A 27,860-nucleotide genomic window follows, 5' to 3' on the forward strand; every position below is an offset into this window, starting at 1 on the left:
ATTTCCCAGAAAGAATGCGAGGGTAGTTTCAAGCCAGGGCGCACTACTGTCGTGAAACTTCGGAACGATACTGATTATGCGAAGCCAATCCGTCAAGCACAAGCTCTACGGAGTAGTTCATTGGCCAAATAACAGAATGTGAGGGAACGAACCAGGTGAGTAGTAAGATGAAACACAGGTTTGACAAAAACAATAATTCGGAAGGTTTCTTGGAGGGAGATTTCGCACTGCTATACAACCCTCTCCGGCGAAAAGGTGTTCCATTCAAATTTTGGTACAATTGGGAAGGCCCGTTCAAAGTTGTTAAGAGGATCAGTGATACCATCTACCGCATACAAACCATTGGGAAACCACGAAATATAAGGGTGGTTCATTTGGAGAGGCTAGCAGCGGTTAGATCGAACGATTTTTCTGATCGGGACGATTAGACTTAGGTGGAGGGAAGTGTGACGAATATTCACATAACTAAACAAATGCACAACAACAAAAACCTTAAAGCAAGCTACATAAACACATTAATCATCATGCACATACATACATACAAGCAGCAGAGAGATATTCACAAACGCATGTCATCATCAGCCGAAGTAGTACTCACATATACAAACGCATATGGTTACACACTACAAATACACGCGCGTATGGCTGGCGACCAGGTAGAGGATTTTAGAAAAAGAAATGTCTAGACATTTTGGCAGAGAGTATAAAAGCAGCACAAGCTGAGTAATCAGTAATCAGTTTGATTTAAGCACGCTATTTGTTTTGAAGTTAAATGTTATTTTGAAGTACTTTCAAAGTAGTCTAATAAAGACCAATTTTGCATTATTGAATATTGGAGTTATTTATTCAACAGGTTAACGATACGAACGTTAGTAGAAGGTGTAAAATGAGCACGATATCCCAAAAATCGTTACAATATTTATGTTTGTTTGTTTTAATGGTGTGTTCCATTTATTCATATTATTAAGAATTCATGAGCTTAACACCGGCTTATAATAATTGAATATTCAATTATTATGTTTTTCTAAGAGAAACGGAAAAGGAAGGAAGAAACATTTACTGGCATATTGCAATGGTACCATTTCGAAAGCCGCCACGAATTCATCATCAGGCAGTTTCGTAATGTTATCAAAGAAGCATATCGTCTTCGCAATGTCCTCGATGGTATTCCAAATTTTCGGGATATTTTGTTTATCCCCACGTTGTTTTTGTCCATTTAATTGAACGCGACCTGAAGGCCTTCCGTTGTCCAATGACATGCTCGAGGTCGCACTCCTTCTTTTCTTTTATATTTTCTCGATATCGTTTTTCTGAAATCTGTAAAAAGTTCGAATTTAGGTATACGTAAATATATGAAAAATATGTCAGACTCTACAAATATTATAAAAATATATACTTACTCCATATGTGATATTTTGAGGGATAGATGCCCTTAAGGGCACTTATACCTTCAAAAATCAGGGCAACTATCCTTTTGGATAGGGATAGACGCCCAGGTTTTTTTTTTTTTTTTAATAAATTATAAACAAAAACATCTATTTACACCTGTATGCAATCTCAATGAACCAATATATTGAGGTAATAAAAAATATATTGGAGTTTGTTACAAATTATAAAGTTATACGACGCCAAATACAAACCTTTAAAACTTTTAAGTGTTTTTAACCTTCGCCTCGAAAATAGTATCGCACAACAACTAAACGCGTCTTCACTGCACGAATGCCCTTCGGTAACTAAAATGCGGGTGGACTGCGGCTTCTACCTATGTAATTAATTCTTAGGTACGAGTTCGTTAAATTCGATTTTTTGAATATGGGGCATATATGCCTTTGAGGCATCTATCCCGGTTTTACCCTACGTATAATTAAAACAATTTTCCAATGTACCAGTATTTTTCTGCCAAAAAATAACCGAGTTTGGGATGTTATCGTTTACTTAAAACTTTTTTTATTTTCATTCAAAATAATTCATAAAAAGCTGATGAAAATAGTGCAAAAAAAAAAAAAAAATTGTCAGAAAAAAACATAAGAAAATTCTATGTAGTGCCATATGGGCGTTATTAAATACTAGCATACCCGGCAGACATTGTTCTGCCCTAAATTTGGTTAATCTGCATATATTTGAATAAGCTTTTTCCGTCTAACTCTGCCCTCCCCCCTCTTCACTTTTTCTTAATCCTTTTATGCACTCCTCCCTCCGTCTTTTCGCTTCATCTATCTCTATCTTCGTCTCTCTCTATCTCTTTCTCAGTCTCCTTCTGCTTCTCCCTTTTCTCTTCTCTCAAGTTCTTCTCATTCTTCTTCATACCTTATTACCAGTCCTAGAGGGTGGTATGTATTTTATTCCAATCCCATTCCGTGTCCAAGTCCGACTCCGAGTCTCAGTTCCAGTCCGTCCCTGCTCTACTTCCCGGAAAAAAGGATCGTAAATACTAATACAGGCAAATTTATATATCAAATTTCAGGAAAATCGAATAGGTATGTGGGTATTAACAATTCATGTCTTTATTTCGGCTTCGCATGCATATTTATCAGTTTTGCCAGGTTGATGCGACTAAATCGAATATCACAATGAAAATTACTTTAAAGCTCTCAGCAACAGCTTTCATTTGATATCCATATTACACACACATTCTAGGGGTACCCGGGTCCGTCAATATCTCGAGATCCTAGTCACCAGGGGTTACCAAAAATTCCCCGTATCAAAGTACTCATAAACAGATTACATTTTATACCCTTATTGCACAAACACATCCCAGGATTACCCGGGTCCACGTTTTGAGCTCAAGACCCTAGCCAGAATGGGAAATTCTTAGTTCTGAAACATGAAAAACCTTCGTCATGATCGAAAGAACCTATAGTCAATATTTGGTGATGATTGAAATGTGGGAAATACGTTTCCATATGGAAACAATAAACTCACGCGCACACAGAATTTGATTTGTATATATATAGACAAGGAAGAAAATCACCTACTACAAATTAAAATATTTTATAAAATTTTATTAATTCAATTGGAGGCTGAAATAAAGTCCGTCCGATTCAAGGGTATTGTTATTAATATTTGATTGGAATGCTTTAAATTTTTAATCCATTACGCTTGGCGGTTTTTATGTCGTTCATTATAGAGAACGACTTTTCTGCGGCTGCACTACTGTGAGGTAATATTGTTAAGGAGCATATTTATTCACTCAAAATTTCAAACAAATTTTCTTCTAAAAGACTCTTTTCAGTTCCCAAGTTTATCCATCGTTTAAGAATATCGTCGGAAAATATCTCTTATATTTTGTTCTTATACAACATTAATGTTCGCCATTCGTTGTCTTGTGAAATGGAAAAGCTTTAAGTAAGGGAACAAGCGTTGTCATTTGACTAGATGAATGTAATTTTTGTAATTTCGTAATTTTTCGTCTTCGAAATTGAATCGTCTCTTAATTTCCTTATAAAGGCAAATTTTGGTAGATTTTTGGGCATTGGTGGTAGAAGTGGTAGAAAATGAAAATGGACTAAAAAGTTGGGAGATCTACCAATAAAGTGGTAAAGTCCGTGCACTGGTCCCTACTGCCGTTCATATGTTTGTATGCTTGTCCATATGCATGCCGCGCTTTCCAATATCGGCCGTGCATTTTACCATGTTCATGCGTGTGTTCGCTGTTGCTTAAATTTGGTAGCGGCACTCTGCTTTGCTATTGTTCGTGCGTATGTTCGTTGTCGCTTTGCTGGCTATTGGTTACTTGACTCGCATGATTTTCTCTGCTTGTCACGGTTGGTATTCGACAACGATTTGTAGGCCTTGTATGTATCCTACGTCCAAAACTGTATTCTACTTTTCGACATATCGAAAACCTTGTGCTTGTCGAAAACTCTCAAAACTTCAAAAACTTGGAGGATGACTCATTCAAATATCCTTTTTACTCGCTTCAAGTCTTGAATGCATCTACATACATGTTCTTCGCTTGTTCACATCCAAAATGCGTGATTCGAAGTGTAACAAAACAAGAGAATGTGAGAAGTGTATGAATATATTCATCTCCTTTCTTTCTCTTGTTTCTTTTACTACATTTCGGCTCGTGCCTATATATGTATGCATCAGCGAAGTATGAGCACTAATATCGGCATAAACATAATCAAATTGGAATGTCAACTACACTGTCAAACCGTGAGTTTTCCTGCCGCTGTCGTACTCATAATTTCATCATTTGCATCTTTATTTTGTACATCATTTATCGTAAAAATTATCGAATTATTCGTTATTTATTTTAAAAATGGCAAGCGCATTTAAAGGTTAATGTCAGAAGGTGGCAAATCATTACCATCGACATCGCCAGAGGCCGACCAATGCACGACCAATGGACTGGTTATGAAAAGATTGAAAACAATGGAAGAATTGCGGAAAAATGTATCAATTGCTCAAAACTCATCAAATACACCACAAAAGCAGGTTTACTAAGCCATCGGTAATGTTAATTTTTCTAATGTTTTTGTGAATTTAATTTCAAGTTTTTGGATATCTATATGTTTTGGATATCTATATGTTTTGTAGTGAAAAGTGTTGTTTCGACAACATTGAAGAAAACGAATCTGCTGACAATGCCCATCTGCCAACGATATAGTCATTGACTCAGTAAGCAGCGAATTGCAAGCACTTGTCACTGACAGCGAAGATTCACGTCCGAGTTCAAGATTAAGTTCTAATTTACATCATGTAAGTTATTTTTTATATTTATAATGTACAGTAGGTAGTGGACTGATTTTTTTGAATTAATTTCAATTTAGCGGTCAACATTGCAATTTAGAACATCGACACCGAAGCATCAAAAATTGAAACGTTTTATGGATGAAGTGAAGCCGGCCGAAAAAAATCAGCTTGAGTCGCTCACAGCGTTGTTTTTTTATGGTTGCAATGTACCGTTCCAAGTAGCTGATTCGATTAATATCAAAAAGTTGGTGAAAACGCTGCGTGCAGCTTATGAGCCACCGAACCGCTGTGTGTGTTCAGGAAAATTGCTTGACCAAGCCGACGGACGAGCCAACGAGATGCCGCCGAAACGTTTTTGAACAATTTACGGGCAATGAATACGGTTACCGTCGCTTGCGAAAATGGAGCAGAGTTCGACCAGCATGCAACAATACCAAACCCGATTTTATCCTCAATTCTATTTAATCAAGAATTTCTCGCATCGGTCAAACAGATACAGTGAGTCGGAAGTGAGTTGAATGTGTTGAAAGTGATATCTATCTCGCAAATTGGAAGAAAATCGAGCAGTCTTACCGTCAAAGGAAATGTGGATGGCAAAGAACGTGTACTGACTGTAGATATGGGCGCTTCTCATCTTAATCCGATCTGATTTGGTCAACAGGAGAGTAAAGCCATTACCTGGAGCAAGGTTGCGTACGGTCACTGGCGAGTATAACCAAGTCCAAGGAGAAGTGGTATGTGAGGTCTTAATTGGAAAGTTCACGATTCTACACAAATTCGTTGCGGCGGAGATTGTTGATGAAGTCATATTGGGAGTGGACTTCTTATTTGAGCATGACATCATGATCGACATGCAAAGAAGGAATATGCGCTACAAGAACCAGGATATACCACTTAATTTCAGTTTGGAGAAAGGGTTCAGCAGTAAGCGAGTGCTGGTGGAGGAGATTCAACAGAGACCACAAAAGTCAAAGAAAGTAAATCGGGCAAAAGTTGGTGGAATGAGTGGGCCAAACAAATCTAAACCGAAGGTACTCGCGAGAAAAACACTGGCACTGAAAAACCCTAATGGATGCACTAAAACGAACGAAAGAATTTCCCAGAGAGAATGCAAGGGTGGTTTCAAGCCAGGGCGCACTACTATTGTGAAGCCAATCCGTAAAGCGCAAGCTCTTCGAAGTAGTTCATTGGCCAAACAACAGAGTGTGAGGGAACGGTCTAGGATAATGTGTAGAGGGTTGAAACACAGGTACGACAAGAACAATAATTCGGTAGGTTTCTTTGAGGGAGATTTGGTACTGCTATACAACCCACACCGGCGGAAAGATGTTCCATCCAAATTTTGGTACAGTTGGGAAGGTCCGTACAAAGTTGTGAAGAGGATCAGTGATAGCATATACCTCATACAAACCATTGGGAAACCACGAAATAGAAGGGTGGTTAATTTGCAGAGGCTAGCAGCGGTTAGATCGAGCGATTTGTCTGATCGGGACGATCAGGATTAGGTGGAGGGCAGTGTGACGAATATTCACACCACTAAGTGATTCTAACATCCCTAATCCGATAATAAGCAGCCACTTGTATGTACGTAACAAATCAATATCATCAGCAGCAGAGAGATACTCACCATCAGGCGAAGTAGTACTCACATATACACACGCATATGGCTAGGCGAGAGATTATAAACTACAAATATTGTATATGTATATATATGGCTGGTAACCAAGCATGAAGTTCGCGAAGTTACTAGACCGTAGGATAAATGCGTGGAGGAGGCAACAGAGAGTATAAAAGCAGCGAAAGCTGAGTAGTTAGTAAGCCGTTTGATTTAAACCCGCAATTAGTTGTGAAGTAAGAGTTATTGTGAAGTACTCTCAAAGTAGTCTAATAAAGAGCATTTTGCATTATTGAATATTAGTGTTATTTTTCGACAATTTAGCGATTCGATCGTTTGCAGAAGGTGTAAAATAAGCGGAGTTTCCCTAAATTTGTTACACTATGTATCTTTTATTACAAGTTCTGTTCTGTTCCTTACATTCGATTTCGTAAACTACATTGTTTTGTTGTGTAGCTGGAATCGGCGTTTTTGTTTTGGTATAGATACTCGACAGGGTTATATTAGATTTATATGTCAAACATATGTTGTCTTTGTTTTTGAGTAAGCTTTTGTCATAATTGTCTGTTAGCCTAGGTATATCTGTTACCCTATAATATTGTTTAGGCCTGCCATTGGTATTTTCTGTAGAGTTGTTTATTTTTTGTTTAATCTGTTCCATTTCCTGTTTTACTCGATTTTGTATGTGTTTGAGTGTGTGAGGGTAATTATTTTGTATCAATGTTTTAGTGATTTTGTTCAAATTCTTATCCCAAAATTTTTTTTTTATATTTAAAGGACTGGGCTGAACAATAGTTAATTAAGCGCCCAGATGAAGTGGGTTTTGTATACCAATCTAGCACAAGTTTATTATCCATTCCGCAGATACGTGTGTCTAGAAAGGGGATGTTGTCAATATGTTCAACTTCCACCGTGAAATTGAGTTTGTTGTGGTACTTGTCGGGGGTATGTAGGATTTTATCTAAGGTTTTTCTCTTCACAATAGCAAACATATCATCCACTTATTTGCATAAGAATTTTATATTTATATTTGACCTTTCTTTAAGTTCTGCCATAGTGTCATTTAATAGATCATTCATCACCAAGTCGGCTATAAAAGGAGAGTGTAATTATTAACTTTTAAACAAAAGTTCAATAATTCCAGAAATTGTTTTTTTGTGATGTAATTACTTCTGTAGATCTCTTCCCATTTGTTTATTATTATTTTGGTCGCGAGCATAGTAGGTATATTAGTGAACAATGATACTACATCGAGCGACACCAGCATGTCGTCGTCGGTCACATTTATGGTGTGAATTTTTTCTTTGAGTTCAAAAGAATTTTTTATATTGAGTTCCTCAGATACCAAAACTTTAAGGATATATCCAACATATCTAGATAATTTCCTTTATACATGTGTTTCGCTACTTAAATAAAATTCATACAATTATCTCGCTAATTAAATATATATGATAACATAGATATAATAGTAACAGCGGAAGTATTAAAAAACACATACTGTAAAAATTCATACAAATGTTACAAAGCTTTCAAAGTGCCTTTACACTAGTATGAAGTATGAATGTTGGAGATTCGAGTTCAATACTCAGCTCCCGAAAACCTAGCTGATGAAGAAGTGAAATTCAGAAACATGTCCCAGTAACCATCGCCATTTGTAAACTTTTCAATTTTTCTCTAATATCAATAAGGAAATATTACCAATTAGTAATACTGATACCCATAGATAAAGGCGCGTCAAAGGTGAGGGAAACTCAGTTTTCAATTCTCCACTTAGTCAAATTACCATATTAAGTCCTTCACTTTTTTTAATTTATGGAAATCACCATCAATGTGGTCACCAGGGTGATGCCGATCATTCCCTCCTTGATGACTTTTTACGTAACGTGAGTTTTATCTCAGATAGCAAAGGCTGAACCAAACCATAAACGCCACTATTCGGCCAGATTTTCTTCATATACAAATCCTTGAGAGCATCCGACATCTTGCTCATTGTAGCAGTAGATAGCCCGAAAACAAACTGCGTATAAAATGGTACATCATCTTAAATTATGCGAACCATACCAAATGAGAGTTCGAAAACTAAAAAGCAAAGAAAACAATAATATCCACTCCAAATTCTATTAAAATTACAACCTGTAATGCCAACGAAAAAAGACATTTATTGATCAAAATAATTATCAAGCAACTTAAAAAATAAACGCTGACGAATAATATTTGAAGGAAAAATAAAAGCTAAACGTTGACAAAGTAATATTATTGAACAAAAATTAAATGTTCATTAAAAAATTATTATAAAGCAACGATTATGCGACAAAACTTATAAATATTATGTCTCTGTGTTAAATAGAAGAATTTCCGCACATGAATCAAACGTAAAATATAGGGACCACCCTAATGAGTGAACAATGGCTTTAACATAACATAACATTGCGAGGCCATGCCTATGATTTGGAAACTGTAGCAATACATCAACGCATGAACTTTAAAGCAGATACAGACAAGTGCGCCTATGCTTATAAAAAACTTATAAGCAACAACAGTGGTCCGTGATAAGAAAATTTTGTCCGTTTGTATGTTGTCATCAGAAGTCAATGTATTATTGTTGGTATAATATTTTTTTACAATTACGTTTCTTAATTGTTAACATACTCTTTCTCTTTACTTATGTATATCTTTTAAATTGTTAAACTAGTCGAACGGATACATTCAAGAATGTGTGTTGTATTGGCATAAATTTACGACTATTAATTTATAAGAAAAGATATTTTTTTTTTGTTCACTCCTAAAATTATGTTATTATTTGAATTTTATATATTACGACCGAATGAAAATTTTTGAAAGAAACATTTGAAAATAAATATTTAAATAACTTGATAAGTATTAAAACAATTCAAAGTGAAACATGAGTTAAGTTGTATTAAATTTAAAATAACAAGAACAATACAATAAAAGTACACTACATGTGTATTTGCAAAGTTTTTATAATCTTTGGTTTTATGCAACTCGTTTTTCACACCTGCAGTGGAATTCACTAACTTATAATGATGCGATTTGTCGAGATTTAAATTAACGATTTTGTTGCTTGCCTTATTGATTGTGCCTAACTTAGTTTTAACGAGACATTTAAATTTCGTTTTAATAGTAGAAAGGTGCGAAAAGCACAAAAGGAATGTCAAAAATAAATAAATTTCGTATACTAACTGCTTTTAAAAGTCATTATTGCGCAAGTTTGTATATATTTTAACAAAAAGTAAGTAAATGCATTATTCATTTCTTTTTTTTTCCTTGTTGATATCGCAGATATTCTTGTACCCCTTAACTGATCATCAAGTGGAGAAATAATATCATGAGCCAAGTCTGGGGTGAGTCGGTACAGCTTTCAAAACTCCGTTGCATTCAAGTGGAATGGGTTCTCTACTTCTCTAAGAAGGTGTCTGTCCAATGGCGATGGACTTAGTAATTCTTCATCTTCTGATAAAACGTACGCCAAATACTCAAACGCCATTTGATTTATAAAGCAGCTTTTCGTGTTTGAAAGTGTTTCATTAAAGTTCCGGTTTTCTTTTTTAACTAAAATTGCCAGAAATATTAATTTCGTCATTTTTAACGCAGCCAATTTATTTGCCGTTTATTTAACAACGCAGCTGATCGTCGATAAACAAATATCGATACAAAATAGTTACTGAATAACGAAATCGTTATAGTTATCGGTTCGCAAATAAAGCGATGGCAAATGTTAAAAAAGTTAGTGAATTCCACTATTGAACACGACTTCATAAATAAGTCGAAACATCGATAGTTAAAACAACTGACAAATATGTGGTTTTGTATAGAAATTAGTCTGTTGTTTCATTTTATATACTTTGTCTGACCTAGAGCTTGATATTTTGTTCAATGTTTCCACAGTATTTCAACCAGAGGTAAACCAGTTTCATTTAGGTATTACACAATAGAGACTTCCAAACTTCTAAATTGTAATCTGAGGCCTTGTATGGATGTTTTAAAACGAACATTTTCCCATCTATAAAAATGCTTCGAAGAATTGCAGAACGGAAATTTTTTGAACCGTGCCTTAATTAAGCCCAACTGCACTCGGTTAACACCACCACGCTGGAACTTAAAACTATGTGAGCAAAACTAAGTCCACAACATTTGGTTGGTGTAAGGCAGATTATTCCTAGAAATATAAAAACTTTATATCAAAAACACTTTTTATGTTTATTTGTGCAATTTAAATTAAATCATATTTTTGAAGCTACTATATTTAGACAATTCACATTGTCTCCTATTTGTCGTATGTGCTATGATTTCAAGCAAATCGTATAAAAGAAACCATGAAAATAATTTAAAATTATACATTTGAAATGAATTTGACATTTATTTCAAGTGGCCAATTATTTGTATATTAATAAAAAAACAAAACAAACTTGGTCCTTTTTCTCTATGAATTTTGATTCCAAATGGTTCCAACTTATTAAGTAAACTGCGTCCGAAAGCTTGCAAACAATTTATTCCTAATCTTTATATTTTACTAAATATATTTCCATATTGTGGACTATTAACCATTAATATATTCTTTATCTGCCAACTTATTAGCCCAATATTTCGTGTGTATAAAATTATCTACGTCAAAACTTATTTCTTTAACCTTGGTTTACACATTTCCTGAAACACCCATTTATAAAGTCGGCTAGATAAGACGAATAGTAGAAGGAAGTGTAGAGCTCAAATAACAAGGTTGCAATAAAAAACCGAACTTCGGCTACATATGCCAGAACTAGCAAAAATGTAGAAAGTTTTCCCGAGACCTTCTTAGCTTCGGAGTACGGAGATGACGTGGAAGTTGTTATACGTAGAAAATTGCTTCCTACAATTAATTTTTTGATGGATCGGGCGCTTCGGAATATATGTACATACCAGAGTATTTAATTCCTGGCTGACCACCAACGTGGAAATGAAGAATATGGTCTAATATACAAAGAGGCATAGGTCCCGAATTCGCCTAGGCGTTAGCTTGACGTTATCAAATATTGGATGAAAAGCTTACCTGACCCCGTACCTGCGCTTCTATGGGCTCTTAGGGTACAATAGAGGTGGAAGGTTGGTGTAAAGGCGCTCAAGATCGGGCTAGATTAAAAGAGCAGAAGTGACGAAAATCGTATATAGGCCCTTGACCGTAGACTAACAAATTTACTCTTGTCACTAAAAAAGGCCTGTAGGCAAATTATGGTTATTCTCACTTTACACTGCCTTCGAGTATCACATGCTCTTAAATTAGGCCCGGTCAGTGATAGAAATTGTAGGAAATGCTGGCTAGAAGCGGAACACATTTAGGAGTATTGTGCTCGTGTCCTGTGGTCTTCAGGCTGCAGATCCTATCAGTCAAAGAAAGCTTTTAATATTTACCAAGAAGACGAAGTTACATATTTTATTACATAGGTCATGATAGGGTTTTTTCAGTTTGATCGTTGAGCAAACTCACTATGGACTCATTCAGTCTATTGAGTTTAAAGTATACATGAATTTTATTTATTTAAGTTTGCTTTGAAGGTGATTTACTCAATGATTTTCATATTTTTGGTGTTAAAAACCACAGGATTCCAGGTTTAGAATTCTTCGTCCTGATACAAAGTTTAGCAAATTTGCTTCATTTACCACTATCCCAGGTTGGTGCAAGGTTTGAGTCAAAGTTTATATTTTTGAAGCTATAACTCAAGACAGGATTTGTGCAGATTCTCATGCTCTAAAGTTTTTACGCCATAGGAATTCTGATAAATGTGATATATGTGATATATCTGACTCTTTGGAGCCCGAATGTTTTAAGGGGCGAACATGCGATTTGTAGAATTTATAAATTTAAGCGTAGAGCCTATGTTTTAAATTATAAAATATTGAAACAATACATGTCTGAAAAGCTGAATAATATATTTTTAAAATAATGAAAACTTTCTTTGCTTTGTCACGTGCAGGCTCTCAACGTTGTGTAGAAATACGAGTTCGTGCCACCGATCCACGTCCTTGCCCAAAATGCGGAAAAATATATAGGTCTGCCCATACACTTCGTACTCATTTAGAGGATAAGCACACGGCATGTCCAGGTTACAGGTGTGTTTTATGTGGTACTGTTGCGAAATCTCGGAATTCACTACATTCCCATATGTCGCGACAACACCGTGGAATTTCCACGAAAGATTTACCAGTGTTACCGATGCCATGTCCATTCGATCCTGTTTTGGCTTCACGTCTTTTAGCGAAAGTTGGAGTAAAAATTTCACCGGATGAGTTACACGACAGTGCCTCTGCCGCCAATAGCAACAACGCAAGCTGCCCAGATTATACTTACAACAGTCAATACAATATTCAACCTTGTGGAAAAAATTCTGAGTCCGAGGACGATGCAGAAGATTTAACTGCAGCGACCTTTTGTAATACTTCTACCGGGGATGATACCACGCCAAAAAGTTTAATGAATAGTACTACAACTGCCCGTTTCCAAAATGAAGCCGCAATTGCTGCTGCAGCTGCTGCATTAAGAAAACATAAAGAGCTTTCCGTCAGTCAGCGCACACCAAACCAGCCTCTCTTAGATCTTCACCTTCTGCAGTTAATAACTGAGAATACTTTTGGTGAGTAGCAACAGCATATCTGAATACTTGCATTAAAATTAATTGAATTGAATTTAGGAAAAATATAGCAGTTGTGTTTTTTTCCAGATTTTGTAATAACAGCGGTAAGTTTTCGTTCCGTATTCACAGTAAGGCTCTTGAAAAATTTACTCATTCGGCTAGCGGTTAAACCCGTTTGGAATCGACTACTCGCTTTGCTACGATTAGTTGACTTTTGCCACATTTTCGGTTACCATTCTGACACATTTTCTGTATGGTAACATTGTGCAGCATACTGTACTTTCCATTTTGGAATAGTTAAATATTAACCTTGTTATATTCAACCTGGGGCTGAATTCTCTAAATGTGAAAAATTGAAGAATCTTCACTGATTTAAAACTCATTTGCACACAAAATTTACACTTTAAAATTTCATGCCATTCTGTAGGGTATTGTGCACACCGTTTTGCTGAAAGAGCGCTCAATGTAAAGTCATATGTCAGTATGGGCACTCATAGAAGCATATAAATTTATAAGGTGTAAAATTATATCCATTTACACATACTGTTATATGAATGCATCCAGTAATATTCTTGATAAAGTTAATTGTCGATCAGCTGTATTATTGCTAAAAAAATGTTTTATTGTTATGCAAATTAAAAAATGCTAAGATTGAGTGAAAAATCAAAACTAAAACATCTTTACTAAGAAATTTTTGTTAATGACTTGCTGATGTTGGAGATTTCTGATGAAAAGGACGGCAGTTATGTCTGCAAGGTTGCATTCTTTTGAGTTTACCGCGTTTACACCATGAAATGTGCGCGTAAATTTATACAATTGGGTAAATGATTTTTCATACAAAATTTGAAACTTCGTTTACGCACTAGATCAATTTATACGTTTACACACTTTATAAGGCATTTATAAGGTTAAATGAGTCCCCCTAGTGAGCAAATATTTATGAAACGCCATAAAAACAAAACAGTCAGGCAATAATGCTCATACGCACTTGAATGTCATAATAGTGACCGTCAAGAAAATTCACGAAGTTTTTATCAGTGAGTGTTCTTGTTCACAACTTTGCTTTGCAGAAGCAGAATTTTAAAGTTTACATACCTAATTTCCAGTGTACACTTTAAAACTACTTACTAGAAATGTTGAGCTCCTGACAGTAATCGAGTACGTCACCGTGAACGGTTGTGTTTTTTCCGTGCTCTGAGTTTTTCTTCTATTTTTAGTTTAATTTTTGAGTTTTTAACTTTTTTATTTAATGCCGTTTAACAATCAAAAATTGTGTTAGAGACATTGAGTCTTGTTTGCCTTTTTTTCTGCGCTTATCATATTTTAAATTTTGATTTATTGTGCCTTGTTTCTATGGCCACAGAGTTGAGCGCGCTCAAATTTCAGTGCAGTGTGAAAATTGCAGAGAAATTTATCATATTAATTGTGTTGTTGGTGACATGACTGCCGATTTCAATCATCTTAATAATGCCGATAACATATAAGCTGCGGGGCAACGCACAAAATTTGCTTGATGGTTACCATAGCAACGTGTAGTTGTGTGCGTTTCGGGTGATTGGCGCTTGCCCGGCCACCACACAAGCAGAAAGCATCAAGCGCCATTTTTATTGAAAATTCGTAGCGTGCAGACGTAAGCATGTCATCGGATGACGATTTTTTATTTCTTGTAAATTTTGCGAATTTTCATAAAAATTTTTCAACTTTCATCTAAGAATTTTTTCGAGTACGCAGTTTTGTAGCTTATTCAATTTTAATATAATAAGATGCTAATCTTAAGCCTCTATGAAAATTACCTGATTTTAGGCAATTTTTGTTTCCATCCGACAACAAGCCACACAAATGCAAATGCCAATTCCGCGCTCTGATATTGTTAATAATTTTGCTGAGTTGAAAATTGTCAACACTCAACTTCTTTCTGCTGTGACTGCTTTGCGCGAAGACAATGAGTGCTTACGTCATAAAACCGATTCTCTTCAAGCTGAGGTTCGTGACTTGCACTGTAAGCTCAACGAAAATAATTCTTTATTATCTCATTTGCTCGCACAATTTGAAAGTTTCTGTAGTGTAAACAAAAAAAACTCTGCTACATCAATGCAGCCAGCCTCTGCGTGCGCCCCAACGGGTGCTACTGGCTCTGTCGACGTCGCCGCTATTGCCGATGTATTATCAGCTGGTACTGGTACTGCTGCTCATCCACCGTTGTTGTTGTTGCCGAACGATGCTGCTGTTGCTAACAACATTTCAACTGTGACGCCAATTTCTAACGCCGTTGCTTTGCAATCTTCTTCGTTTCCTGCAGTTGTTGGTAACCAAAACGAATGGAAGACAGTGCTAGATAAAAAAAAATGCAAACGAAGAATTAAAAATAAAATACAACATAACAAAGAAAGCGCTTTTAACAATGATAATGCTGATGCAGGTACAACAGGTACTAGTTTAATGCCGGATAATGCCGTAAGCAACAATAATGCTGCCAATGCTAATGATAACACACCCCCAATAATGGTAATAAAATTAATTCGCGCTTCCTAGCGTCACCTTTAGTTGTTGGGTCGGGCATTAATGGTGACTTAAGTGCTGTTTCAAAAAGGAAGTGGCTGCATATTTCCTCTTTCTCTGCCTCGGTCACATCCGATAAATTAAAATTTCATATTTCTCAATATACGGGCATTGATGTTAACTCCATTGCTTGTTTTCCGTTGGTGAAGATTGGCGTGGATCCCAATTCTCTGCGATATATAAATTTTAAATTGGGTGTTGAGGAAAGTACACTACCTAAGCTATTGGTGACTGAGTTATGGTCTTCAAATATTGCTGTGCGTCCTTTTAATTTCCGTTCAAAAAACCACAAGGTTCAACCGATGCCCAATGGCAATCGGTTGGGTCAGATAGTACAAGGAACCGTTTAAATATTTCTATGCAAACCTCGACACGGGATGTAGCTAATATTCATTCTTTCAAGGATCTTAAAATTTATTTTCAAAGCGTATCAGGTCTAAGAAACAAGTCTTACCCTATACGATGAGTTCAAACTTGGATTATGACATCTTTGTTATTGTCGATACTTGGATAAATAACAATTTTATGGATGGTGAATTTTTCGATGAAAATTTATTCTGCGTATTTTGTAAAGATCGCGATGCATTAAAAACTGGTCTGTCTAGAGGAGGAGGCATTTTAATTACGATTCGACGAAAATTTCGAGCGACTTTGGTGCCATTGCCGAATGCTGATTCTCTTTTAGATATGCTTTGCGTTTCTGTTCATGGAGTTTCTAAACTTTTAATTTGTGCTACTTATGTACCGCCTACTAGTAGCGATTTACTTTATAAAGAGCATGTTGATAAAATTTTAGCTTTAGCATCTAGTCATGAAAATTTTTGCGTTTTTGGCGACTTCAACCTCAGTAATCTAGAATGGTCTACTTTTGATAATAGTCGGGGGCTTCTTCATAAGTCTTCAAATGCGTTTGCTGAAACCTATTTGATTGACGGCTTCTCAAGATGTGACCTTAGTCAGATTAACAGTTTTAACAACAGTCTTAATAGAATATTAGATCTCATATTTGTATGTGATAATATGAATTTTTGCCTCCAGGAATGTCTAGACCCTTTGTCCACTCCTGGTCCCCATCATGTACCGCTTGTTATCCATTTGAAATTTTATGAGTTTAATACTTATTACGTAGAAGATTCACTTTCCAAATTTTGTTTTAAAAATTACGATGTTGGTGCTGTTAATACGGCAATTGAGTCTATTGATTGGGATTCGCTATTTGCTGAGGTTGAAGCTACCGGTTGTTTTAATATTTTTAAGAATAATTTAAATTGCATTTGTTGTGAACATATTCCGAGTGTAAAAAAAAGGTTTACAAAATTTCTTGGTTCACAAAAGAGTTGAAAAAAGTGAAGAATTTGCGAAACAAGTTTTTCAAAAAATTAAAAAAATCCAGGTCTCCTACTTACAAAGAATTGTATTTAAAATATTTGAAAGACTTTAAGTCATTGAGCAAAGTTTTGAAGCGGAATTATATAAGTAAATTTGAAGACGATCTTAAAGTGAATCCGAAGGCTTTTTGGCGTTATGTGAAGTCAAAGAGATCGTGTTCTAGTATTCCCTCGGCTTTATTTTACAAAGATACGCAAGCGGATTCGGCTTTAGATGCTGCAAATGTTTTTGCAGATTTTTTCAGTACGAATTTCGAGGCTGACCCTGACTTGAGTAATGATGGGTTTTTCAAATTTTTTAAATTGGATTAAATCGTATCTTTCTAATCGATCTTGTGAAGTTGTAGTTGATGGGGTGTCCTCGTATTCTTTCAATGCCTCCTCTGGGGTTCTTCAGGAAATATTTTGGGTCCGATTCTTTTTGTGATGTTCATCAATGATATTACTACTTGTTTTAAATATTCTAAATTTCTCTTGTATGCTGATGGCATGAAGATTTTCAGCAATATAACGTGTTCCTCTGACTCGGCGAAACTTCAGAGTGATCTTGACAATATTGTAGCTTGGTGTCAGAAAAATATGCTCCCCTTAAATATTAAAAAATGCTCCCATGTGCCCTATTCCAAGTCCCGTACTCTTATCCCTACTTCATATCTTATTGGTGGCTCACAACTAGACATTGTTTCTAAAATCACTGATCTTGGGGTGGTCTTTGATTCCAAGTGTACTTTTCATAGCCATCTTAACTACACCATAGCTAAGTCGTACTCTATGCTGGCTTTTGTCAGACGTTTCAGTTCAGATTTCTCTGATCCGTATACTTTAAAGACACTCTTTACTTCACTGGTACGCTCGAAACTAGAATATGCAGCTTTTGTTTGGCGTCCGCATTATTCTTGTCATATTAGTTCAGGTGAGATTTGAGAAACTTTTTATTAAGTACGCTCTGCGACCCCTCCTTTTTGAGCTTCCAGTTCCCGCTTATGAGTCTAGATGTTTACTTATCGGCCTTAAGATACTAAATTGTAGGAGAACCTTCTTATCGCTAACTTTCATTTTTAATTTGATATCTGGGGTGGTGGACTGCCCCTTTTTAATTGAACGTATTTTCTTTCTTATTGCTAATATTTGTTTAAGGAATCATGCCACATGCTGGCGAGGACCAATTATGCTGCTAATGCTCCTGTTGTCAGAGCTCTTAAAGAGTTCAATTTGCTTCCGAATTCTTCAGTTTTGGATTGCTCCTTTTGTGAAAATAGGTTTAAAATGCTACTTAATGACCATTTAAGTTAGTTGGTATTTGCCTACATTTGTAATTAGTAGGGCGGGTCGATTTAAAAATCGCTCATTGCTCTGTGAAAATCGTATTCTAGGGATCAAAGTAAGAAACTTTGCCGAAGGAACCATACCTCTAAAACGAATTCTGATGTCCCACACTTTGGGTCGAAGTTTTGGGTAGGGGCAATTTCAATTCTACCCGCTGTGTCTTGTGGTGGCTTAAAAAAAACAACACAAGCAATTTTACGATCTGTAATTGTATCACAGTGATACCTTCATTTTTTAAAATGGTTGACTAAAAAACCCACACAACTATGTTTACGACATGCAAATGCATCACAGTGATGCCTTGGTTTTAAAAGGGTTGTAAAAACGCTAACTTCTAATAATTTTTATTAATTTTTTTCTATTACATTTCAAAATTGGATTTTTCAAAATTTGCCCCTACGACCCAAAGGGGGGGGGGGGGGGGGACATAAGAATTCGTTTTAGAGGTATGGTTCCTTCGACAAAGTTTCTTATTTTGATCCCTAGAATATGATTTTCACAGAGCAAATGGGCGATTTTTTTGCCTCCCCAAAAATCGACCTGGCCTAGTAATTAGCCTGTACGAAATGTAACAATTTCAAGTTTAAATAAATAAATAAGTAAATAAAATCCATAGTTAATGAATCCATCCCCAGGAGCACAAAATGTCTAGTATGTGAATATGACAAATTATTAACTCGGCCACCGTGTTGTGCTGGTAGCGTGCTCCGCCTACAACCCCGAAGATTCTGAGTTCACGCCCCGGGCAAAGTAACATCAAAATTTTAGAAATAAGCTTTGTCAATAAGAAGAAAGCTTTTTGGCAAGCACTTCGAGTTTATTTCTGCCATGAAAAGCTTATCAGTGAAAATTAGTCGGCCTTGCAGATGCCGTTCGGAGTCGGCGTAAAACACGTAGGTCCCTTCCCGCCAATTTAAAAAGGGAAAATTAAAAAGAAGCACAGCGCAAATTAGAAGAGAAGCTCGGCCTCAAATCTCTTTTAAGTTTATCGTGTCATGCATTTATTTTTTTATAAGCTCAAAAAAAAAAACAAGTAAGGAAGGCTAAGTTCGGGTGTAACCGAACATTACATACTCAGCTGAGAGCTATGGAGACAAAATAAGGGAAAATCACCATGTAGGAAAATGAACCTAGGGTAACCCTGGAATCTGTTTTTATGACATGTGTATCAAATGGAAGGTATCAAAGAGTATTTTAATAGTTCTATAGGTGGACGCCATTTAGAGATATCGCTAAAAAGATGGACCAGGGCTGACTCTAGAATTTGTTTGTACGATATTGGTATCAAATGAAAGATGTTAATGAGAAGTTTAAAAGGCGTGGGCCTAGTTCTATAGGTGGACGCCTTTTCGAGATATCACCATAAAGGTGGACCAGGGGTGACTCTAGAATTTATTTGGACGATATGGGTATCAAATGAAAGGTGTTAATGAGTACTTTAAAAGGGAGTGGGCCTTAGTTCTATAGGTGGACGCCTTTTCGAGATATAGACATAAAGGTGTAATAGGGGTGACTCTAGAATTTGTTTGTACGATATGTGTATCAAATGAAAGGTGTTAAGGAGTATTTTAAAAGCGCGTGGGCCTTAGTTCTATAGGTGGACGCCTTTTCGAGATATTACCATAAAGGTGGACCAGGGGTGCCTCTAGAATGTGTTTGTACGATATGGGTATCAAAGGAAAGGTGTTATTGAGTATTTTAAAAGGGAATGGGCCTTAGTTCTATAGGTGGATGCCTTTTCGAGATATCGCCATAAAGGTGGACCAGGGGTGACTCTAGAATTTATTTGTACAATATGGGTATCAAATGAAAGGTGTTAATGAGTATTTTAAAAGGGAGTGGGCCTTAAGTTCAATAGGTGGACGCCTTTTCGGGATATCGCCATAAAGGTGGACCAGGGGTGACCTTAGAATGCGTTTGTACAATGTGGGTATCAACCGGAAGGTGATAATGAGTGTTTTAAAAGGGAGTGGGCCTTATTTCTAGGGTGGACGCCTTTTCGGGATATAGCCATAAAGGTGGACCAGGGGTGACTCTATAATGTGTTTGTACGATATGGGTAGCAAATTAAAAGTACTAATGGGGATTTTAAAAGGGAGTGGTGGTAGTTGTATATGTGAAGGCGTTTTCAAGATATCGACCAAAATGTGGACCAGGGTGACCCAGAACATTATTTTTCGGGTACCGCTAATTTATTTATATATTTAACACCACGAACAGTATTCCTGCCATGATTACAAGGGCTTTTAATTTCGCCCTGCAGAACTTTTTCATTTTCTTCTACTTAATATGGTAGGTGTCACACCCATTTTACAAAGTTTTTCTCTAAAGTTATATTTTGCGTCAATAAACCAATCCAATTACCATGTTTCATCCCTTTTTTCGTATTTGGTATAGAATTATAGCATTTTTTTTTAAATTTTTCGTAATTTTCGAAATCGAAAAAGTGGGCGTGGTCATAGTCGGATTTCGGCCATTTTTTATACCAATACAAAGTGATTTCAGATAAGTACGTGAACTGAGTTCAGTAAAGATATATCGATTTTGCTCAGGTTATCTTGTTAACGGCCGAGCAGAGGACAGACGAGGACAGACGGTCGACTATGTATAAAAACTGGGCGTGGCTTCAACCAATTCCGCCCTTTCTCACAGAAAACAGTTATCGTCCTAGAAAATAGCTCCTACCAAATTTCACAAGGATTGTTAAATTTTTGTTCGACTTATGGCATTAAAATTATCCTAGACAAATTAAATGAAAAAGGGCGGAGCCACGGCCATTTTGTAATTTTCTTTTATTTTTGTCATTTGTTGCACCATATCATTACTGGAGTTGAATGTTGACATAATTTACTAATATACTGTAAAAATATTAAATTTTTTGTTAAAATTTGACTTAAAAAAAATTTTTTTTAAGTGGGCGTGGTCGTTCTTCGATTTTGCTAATTTTAATTAAGCATACACATAGTAATAGGAGTAACGTTCCTGCCAAATTTCATAATGATATCTTCAACGGCTGCCAAATTACAGCTTGCAAAACTTTTAAATTACCTTCTTTTAAAAGTGGGCGGTGCCACGCCCATTGTCCAAAATTTTACTAATTTTCTATTCTGCGTCATAAGTTCAACTCACCTACCAAGTTTCATCGCTTCATCCGTCTTTGGTAATGAATTATCGCACTTTTTGTGTTTTTCGAAATTTTCGATATCGAAAAAGTGGGCGTGGTTTAGTCCGATTTCGTTCATTTTAAATAGCGATCTGAGATGTGTGCCCAGGAACCTACATACCAAATTTCATCAAGACACCTCAAAATTTACTCAGGTTATCGTGTTAACGGGCGGACGGACGGACGGACATGGCTCAATCAAAATTTTTTCGATACTGATGATTTTGATATATGGAAGTCTATATCTATCTTATAGTTATTATATTCTACTCTGTGAGCTCTGCTCAACTAAGTATAAAAATCTCTAAAAGGGAATGAACCTAAGATTATACGCGTGCATTATGAAAAAATGTTCATTCCGAAATACTATAATTCATTTTTTACTAGTTGAAACATGGATCGCCACCTCATAAGCGCTTTCACGCAATTGTTTTTGTAAACCGCTCAGGCCTCACCTATATTGGTCTGTACCAAAATTCTTAAAACATTGTTCCAAAATAATTCGTAGCGCACAAAAAAACTTTAAAGAGAAGTAATAAATTAACCGGCCCATTTTTATACTCAGTTGAGCAGAGCTCACAGAGTATATTAAGTTTGATTGGATAACGGTTGTTTGTACATATATAAAGGAATCGAGATAGATATAGACTTCCATATATCAAAATAATCAGGATCGAAAAAAAATTTGATTGAGCCATGTCCGTCCGTCCGTTAACACGATAACTTGAGTAAATTTTGAGGTATCTTGATGAAATTTGGTATGTAGGTTCCTGAGCACTCATCTCAGATCGCTATTTAAAATGAACGATATCGGACTATAACCTCGCCCACTTTTTCGATATCGAAAATTTCGAAAAACCGAAAAAGTGCGATAATTCATTACAAAAGACAGCTAAAGCGACGAAACTTGGTAGATGAGTTGAACTTATGACGCAGAATAGAAAATTAGTAAAATTTTGGACAATGGGCGTGGCACCGCCCACTTTTAAAAGAAGGTAATTTAAAAGTTTTGCAAGCTGTAATTTGGCAGTCGTTGAAGATATCATGATGAAATTTGGCAGGAGCGTTACACCTATTACTATATGTACGCTTAATAAAAATTAGCAAAATCAGAGAAGGATCACGCCCACTTTTAAAAAAAAATTTTTTTAAAGTAAAATTTTTACAAAAAATTTAATATCTTTACAGTATATAAGTAAATTATGTCAACATTCAACTCCAGTAATGATATGGTGCAACAAAATACAAAAATAAAAGAAAATTTCAAAATGGGCGTGGCTCCGCCCTTTTTCATTTCATTTGTATAGGATACTTTTAACGCCATAAGTCGAACAAAAATTAACCAATCCTTTTGGAATTTGGTAGGGGCATAGATTTTATGACGCTAACTGTTTTCTGTGAAAATGGGCGAAATCGGTTGATGCCACGCCCAGTTTTTATACACAGTCGTCCGTCTGTCCTTCCGCATGGCCGTTAACACGATAACTTGAGCAAAAATCGACATATCTTTAATGAACTTAGTTCACGTGCTTACTTGAACTCACTTTATCTTGGTATGAAAAATGAACGAAATCCGACTATGACCACGCCCACTTTTTCGATATCGAAAATTACGAAAAAAGAAAAAAATGCCATAACTCTATACCAAATACGAAAAAAGGGATGAAACATGGTAAGGTAATTGGATTGTTTTATTGACGCGAAATATAACTTAAGAAAAAACTTTATAAAATGGTTGTGCCACCTACCATATTAAGTAGAAGAAAATGAAAAAGTTCTGCAGGGCAGATTAAAAAACCCTTAAAATCTTGGCAGGTATTACATATATAAATAAATTAGCGGTATCCAACAGATGATGTTCTGGGTCACCCTGGTCTACATTTTGGTCGATATCTGGAAAACGCCTTCACACCACTCCCTTTTAAAACTCTTATTAATACCTTTAATTTGATACCTATATCGTACAAACTCATTCTAGAGTCACCCCTGGTCCACCTTTATGGCGTTATCTCGAAAAGACGTCCACCTATAGAACTAAGCCCCACGCTCTTTTAAAATACTCATTAACACTTTTCATTTGATACCCATATCGTACAAACATATTCTAAAGTCACCCCTGGTCCACCTTTAAGGCGATATCTCGAAAAGGCGAACACCTATAGAACGAAGGCTCACTCCCTTTTAAAAATACTCATTAGCACCTTTTATTTGATACCCATATCGTACAAACAAATTCTAGAGTCCCCCTGGTCCACCTTTATTACGATACCTCGAAAAGGCGTCCACCTATAGAACTAAGGCGCACTCCCTTTTAAAATACTCATTAACTCCTTTCGTTTGATACCCATATTGCACAAACGAATTCTAGAGTCACCCCTGGCCCACCTTTATGGCGATATCTCGAAACGGCGTCCACATATGGAACTAAGGATTACTCCCTTTTAAAATACTCATTAATACCTTTATTTTGATACTCATATTGTACAAACAAATTCTAGGGCCACCCCTGCTCCACCTTTATGGCGATATCTCGAAACGGCGTCCACCTATGGAACTAAGGATTACTCCCTTTTAAAATACTCATTAACACCTTTCTTTTGATACCCATATTGTACAAACAAATTCTAGGGTCACCCCTGGTCCACCTTTATGGCGATATCTCGAAAATACGACCACCTATACAACAACCACCACTCCCTTTTAAAACTCTCATTAATACCTTTAATTTGATACCCATATCGTACAAACACATTCTAGAGTCACCCCTGGTCCACCTTTATGGCGATATTTCGAAACGGCGTCCACCTATAGAACTAAGGCCCACTCCCTTTTAAAATACTCATTAACACCTTTCGTTTGATGCCCATATTGTACAAACCAGGCATGCTTAACCAACGAAACGATATCATTTCGTTACGATAATCAACGTTAATAAACGAAACGAACTCATTTCGTTTCGTTTATTAACGTTAAGATCGTCAAATTAACGAAATGATTTCGTTTCGTTTTCTGCCATATCAAAACGAAATCAAATCGTTTATGTTGATTATTAATTTCAAACTATGCTGGCAAAGCTGATTGATGGCGGAGTCATTAAAGGTGAAAGCATTAGCCAAGCTGATTGCAACTTTTCTCTTGAATTTTGACAGTACGAACATTTCTCAGAGTATTTTTGACATTACCACCAACGAATTACACAAACAAATTACATAGAGTTTGTGTGTGTATGTGCGCTCGTTGTTGCCACCTTAAGGCTTCACCATGGCTGTAGCATTGCCAGCACAATTCAAACATAAAGTATCACGTTTTTGTTAACGGTTTTAACGTTAACGAAAGCTTTTCGTTTCGGTTAAAAACGAGATACAATTTATTTTGATAATTTCTTTATCGATAATATTTCGAAGTGTTTCAACGGAAACGGTGGAAATTTTTTGATAAACGATTAGCTTAACGTTAAGGTGCATCCCTGGTACAAACAAATTCTAGGGTCACGCCTGGTCCACCTTTATGGCGATATCTCGAAACGGCGTCCGCCTATGGAATTAAGGATTACTCACTTTTAAAATACTCATTAACACCTTTCTTTTGATACCCATATTGTACAAACAAATTCTAGGGTCACCCCTGGTCCACCTTTATGGCGATATCTCGAAATGGCGTCCACCTGTACAACAACCACCACTCCCTTTTAAAACTCTCATTAACACCTTTCGTTTGATGCCCATATTGTACAAATAAATTCTAGGGTCACCCCTGGCCCACCTTTATGGCGATATCTCGAAACGGCGTCCACCTATGGAACTAAGGATTACTCCCTTTTAAAATACTCATTAGCACCTTTCATTTGATACCCATAACGTACAAACGCATTCTAGAGTCAACCCTGATCCACCTTTATGGCTATATCCCTAAATGGCGTCCACCTATAGAACTATGGCCAACTCCCTCATTAAATAATCTTTAATGCCTTTCATTTGATACACATGTCATACAAACACATTCCAGGGTTACCCTCGGTTCATTTTCCTACATGGTTATTTTCCCTTATGTTGCCACCATAGCTCTCAACTGAGTATGTAATGTTCGGTTACACCCGAACTTAACCTTCCTTACTTGTTGTTTTTTATTATTTTAGGTGCTTTCAAAAAACATGAAGTCACAATTAATGAGTTAACTTTTGTTCAAACTCACTAAATTTATTTATAACAATTAATTGCAAATTTGCCTCAAAATGTTTTTTGCATTTCCAGATTTTATGCTCATTTCAGATATAGCAAGTTTTATACTGGACACAAAATAAATAAAATTACTACAAAGATATAACATTAAAATTTGTATATTGTCTTTAATGCTAATTTATTTTGACATTTCTTATTTTATTTTATTATATTATCTTTTATTTCAACTTAGTTTATTACAACTTAAATTCAACTTAATTGAATCGGAAAATTCCATGTTGTATATTGTATCGAATTTAATGAGATTATGCTTATTTGCAACCTTGTACCACCGTTCGTATCGCTTAACTGTAGAATAAAACACTCAAATACTCTGTATTACAAAATGGTCTTTATTAGACTGCTTTGAAAGTACTTCACAATTAACTTCACTTCGCAACTGATAGCGTGTTCAAAACAAACTGATTGCTGTTTGCTCAGCATTCGCTCCTTTTATACTCTCTGCTGTCTCGTTCGCATACTTCTAGATGTTTCTTCTTCTAGAATTTACTACTTGTTTACCAGCTATACACTTACCAGCTATAAGCTACAGATGTACGCATAGCCATATGCCTGCTTAGTATCGTCTTAGAGATGATAGTATCCTTTAGTGTTGCTAATATTCGTCACACTGCCTTCGACCTAAGTCTGATTGTCCCGATCAGACAAATTTCCTGATTTAAACACCGCCAGCATCTCCAAATGAACCACTCTTCTATTTCGTGGTTTCCCAATGGTTTGTATGCTGTAGATGGTATCACTGATCTTCTTCGTAACTTTGTACGGGCCTTCCCAACTGCACCAAAATTTGGATGGAACAGTGTTTCTCTCGCAGGTACCTTTGATTTATTTAGTCCATTCGATCCATCAACCTTTGCCCGATCTACTGCCTTTGACTTTGGTGGTCTTTGTCCAATCGCCTCCCCCAGCACTCGCTTACTGATGAACCCTTTCTCAAAACTGAAGTTGAGTGGTACATCCTGGTTCTTATAACGCATAATCCTTCTCTGCATTTCGATCCTGATGTCATGGTCAACTACGAAGTCCACTCCCAATATGACTTCATCAACAATCTCCGCCACAAAGAATTTGTGTAGAACCATGAGCTTCCCAATTAAAACTTCACAGATCACTTCTCCCTTCTTGCTCCAGGTAATGGCTTTACTATCCTGTTGACCAAATCAGATCGGATCAAGGAACGAGATGCGCCCGTATCTACAGTCAGTACACGTTCTTTGCCTTCCACATTTCCTCTGATGGTAAGACTGCTCGAGTTTCTTCCAATTTGCGAGATAGATATCACAGCACATTCAATAGCTGGGGCTGGCTGTCGTTCTCTACATCTGACTCGCTCTTGCTCATCCCCTCCAGCTTTGTTATTAAGACCACCCATACTGTTGAAACCACTAGGATCAAGATTGCAATGACGTGCATTTGATAAATCTTTCACTCCTCTTTTGCGATCCTTTCAGCGCCCTCAATATTATGTTCACCCAGTCTCTCCTTTCTAACTCCACACGGCGTGCTTTGAAAACTGGTTTGTTTACACAGAAGCGACGCTGTTTCCTGAATCAGAGCATGCGATACCGTTTCTGCGAATGTAGGTTTTGGATGTGCGAATGTCGATCGTTTCGTTTCCACGTCCCGTATGCCATTTATAAAGCTCTGGATTTTTACCCTTTCGGTGTATTCCACGGGTGCGTCCGCATTTGCCAAATGAGCCAACCTTTCAACACCCGAAGCAAACTCCTGTAAAGTCTCGTTAGATTTCTCGTTAGATAGTATCTCGTTTTGCAATTCTATTTGGTAGATTTGTTTCCTGTGTTCGCTTCCGCGACGTCGTTCTACAGCAGCCATCAATGCTTCATAGTTGTTCCGCTCTCCTTCGGGAATCGTTTTAGGATTTCGGCCGCTGACCCCTTCAATGCTACGAATAGAGCTGCTAGTTCATCTTCAGCATTCCAGTTGTTCATTGTTGCGGTGGTCTGAAACTGAAGCTTAAACACCTGGAAAGGAACAGAACCGTAAAAGGATGGTGTTTTTACCTTTGGATTGCTCGCTGGAACAGCCGGGCGATTTAGTTGTAATTGCTCCTTATACCTTTTAAATCATCGACTTCTTCCTGAAATTGTGCGCTTTTTGCATCCTGCGATTCAAGTTTTGATGATACCCTTCTTCCTGTGCTCCCAGCTCTGAGGATATGCGGGCCTGTTGTGCTTTCAATTGCTCAGCCAACTGAGATGTCACATATGTCTTCTGTTCTTCTAG

General features: G+C 36.6%; 1 protein-coding gene across 16 annotated transcripts in view; it reads left to right on the plus strand.

The window, feature by feature from the left end:
- The window catches only part of LOC137240233 (protein abrupt-like), a 935,093-nt gene that overhangs the window by 690,621 nt on the left and 216,612 nt on the right, over positions 1 to 27,860 (plus strand). For 14 of the 16 annotated variants that reach the window (XM_067766236.1, XM_067766230.1, XM_067766235.1 and 11 more), the window contains one exon: positions 12,283 to 12,939. The exons of 1 other annotated variant lie outside the window; for it this stretch is intronic. In XM_067766236.1, the coding sequence (XP_067622337.1) occupies positions 12,283 to 12,939 (657 nt within the window). Of the gene's footprint in view, positions 1 to 12,282; positions 12,940 to 13,026; positions 13,044 to 27,860 lie in introns of all 16 variants that reach the window. One more of the 16 variants, XM_067766238.1, reaches the window with a different exon arrangement.

The sequence above is a fragment of the Eurosta solidaginis genome, chromosome 2, assembly GCF_040869045.1.
Source record: "Eurosta solidaginis isolate ZX-2024a chromosome 2, ASM4086904v1, whole genome shotgun sequence".
Taxonomy (NCBI): Eukaryota; Metazoa; Arthropoda; class Insecta; order Diptera; family Tephritidae; genus Eurosta; species Eurosta solidaginis.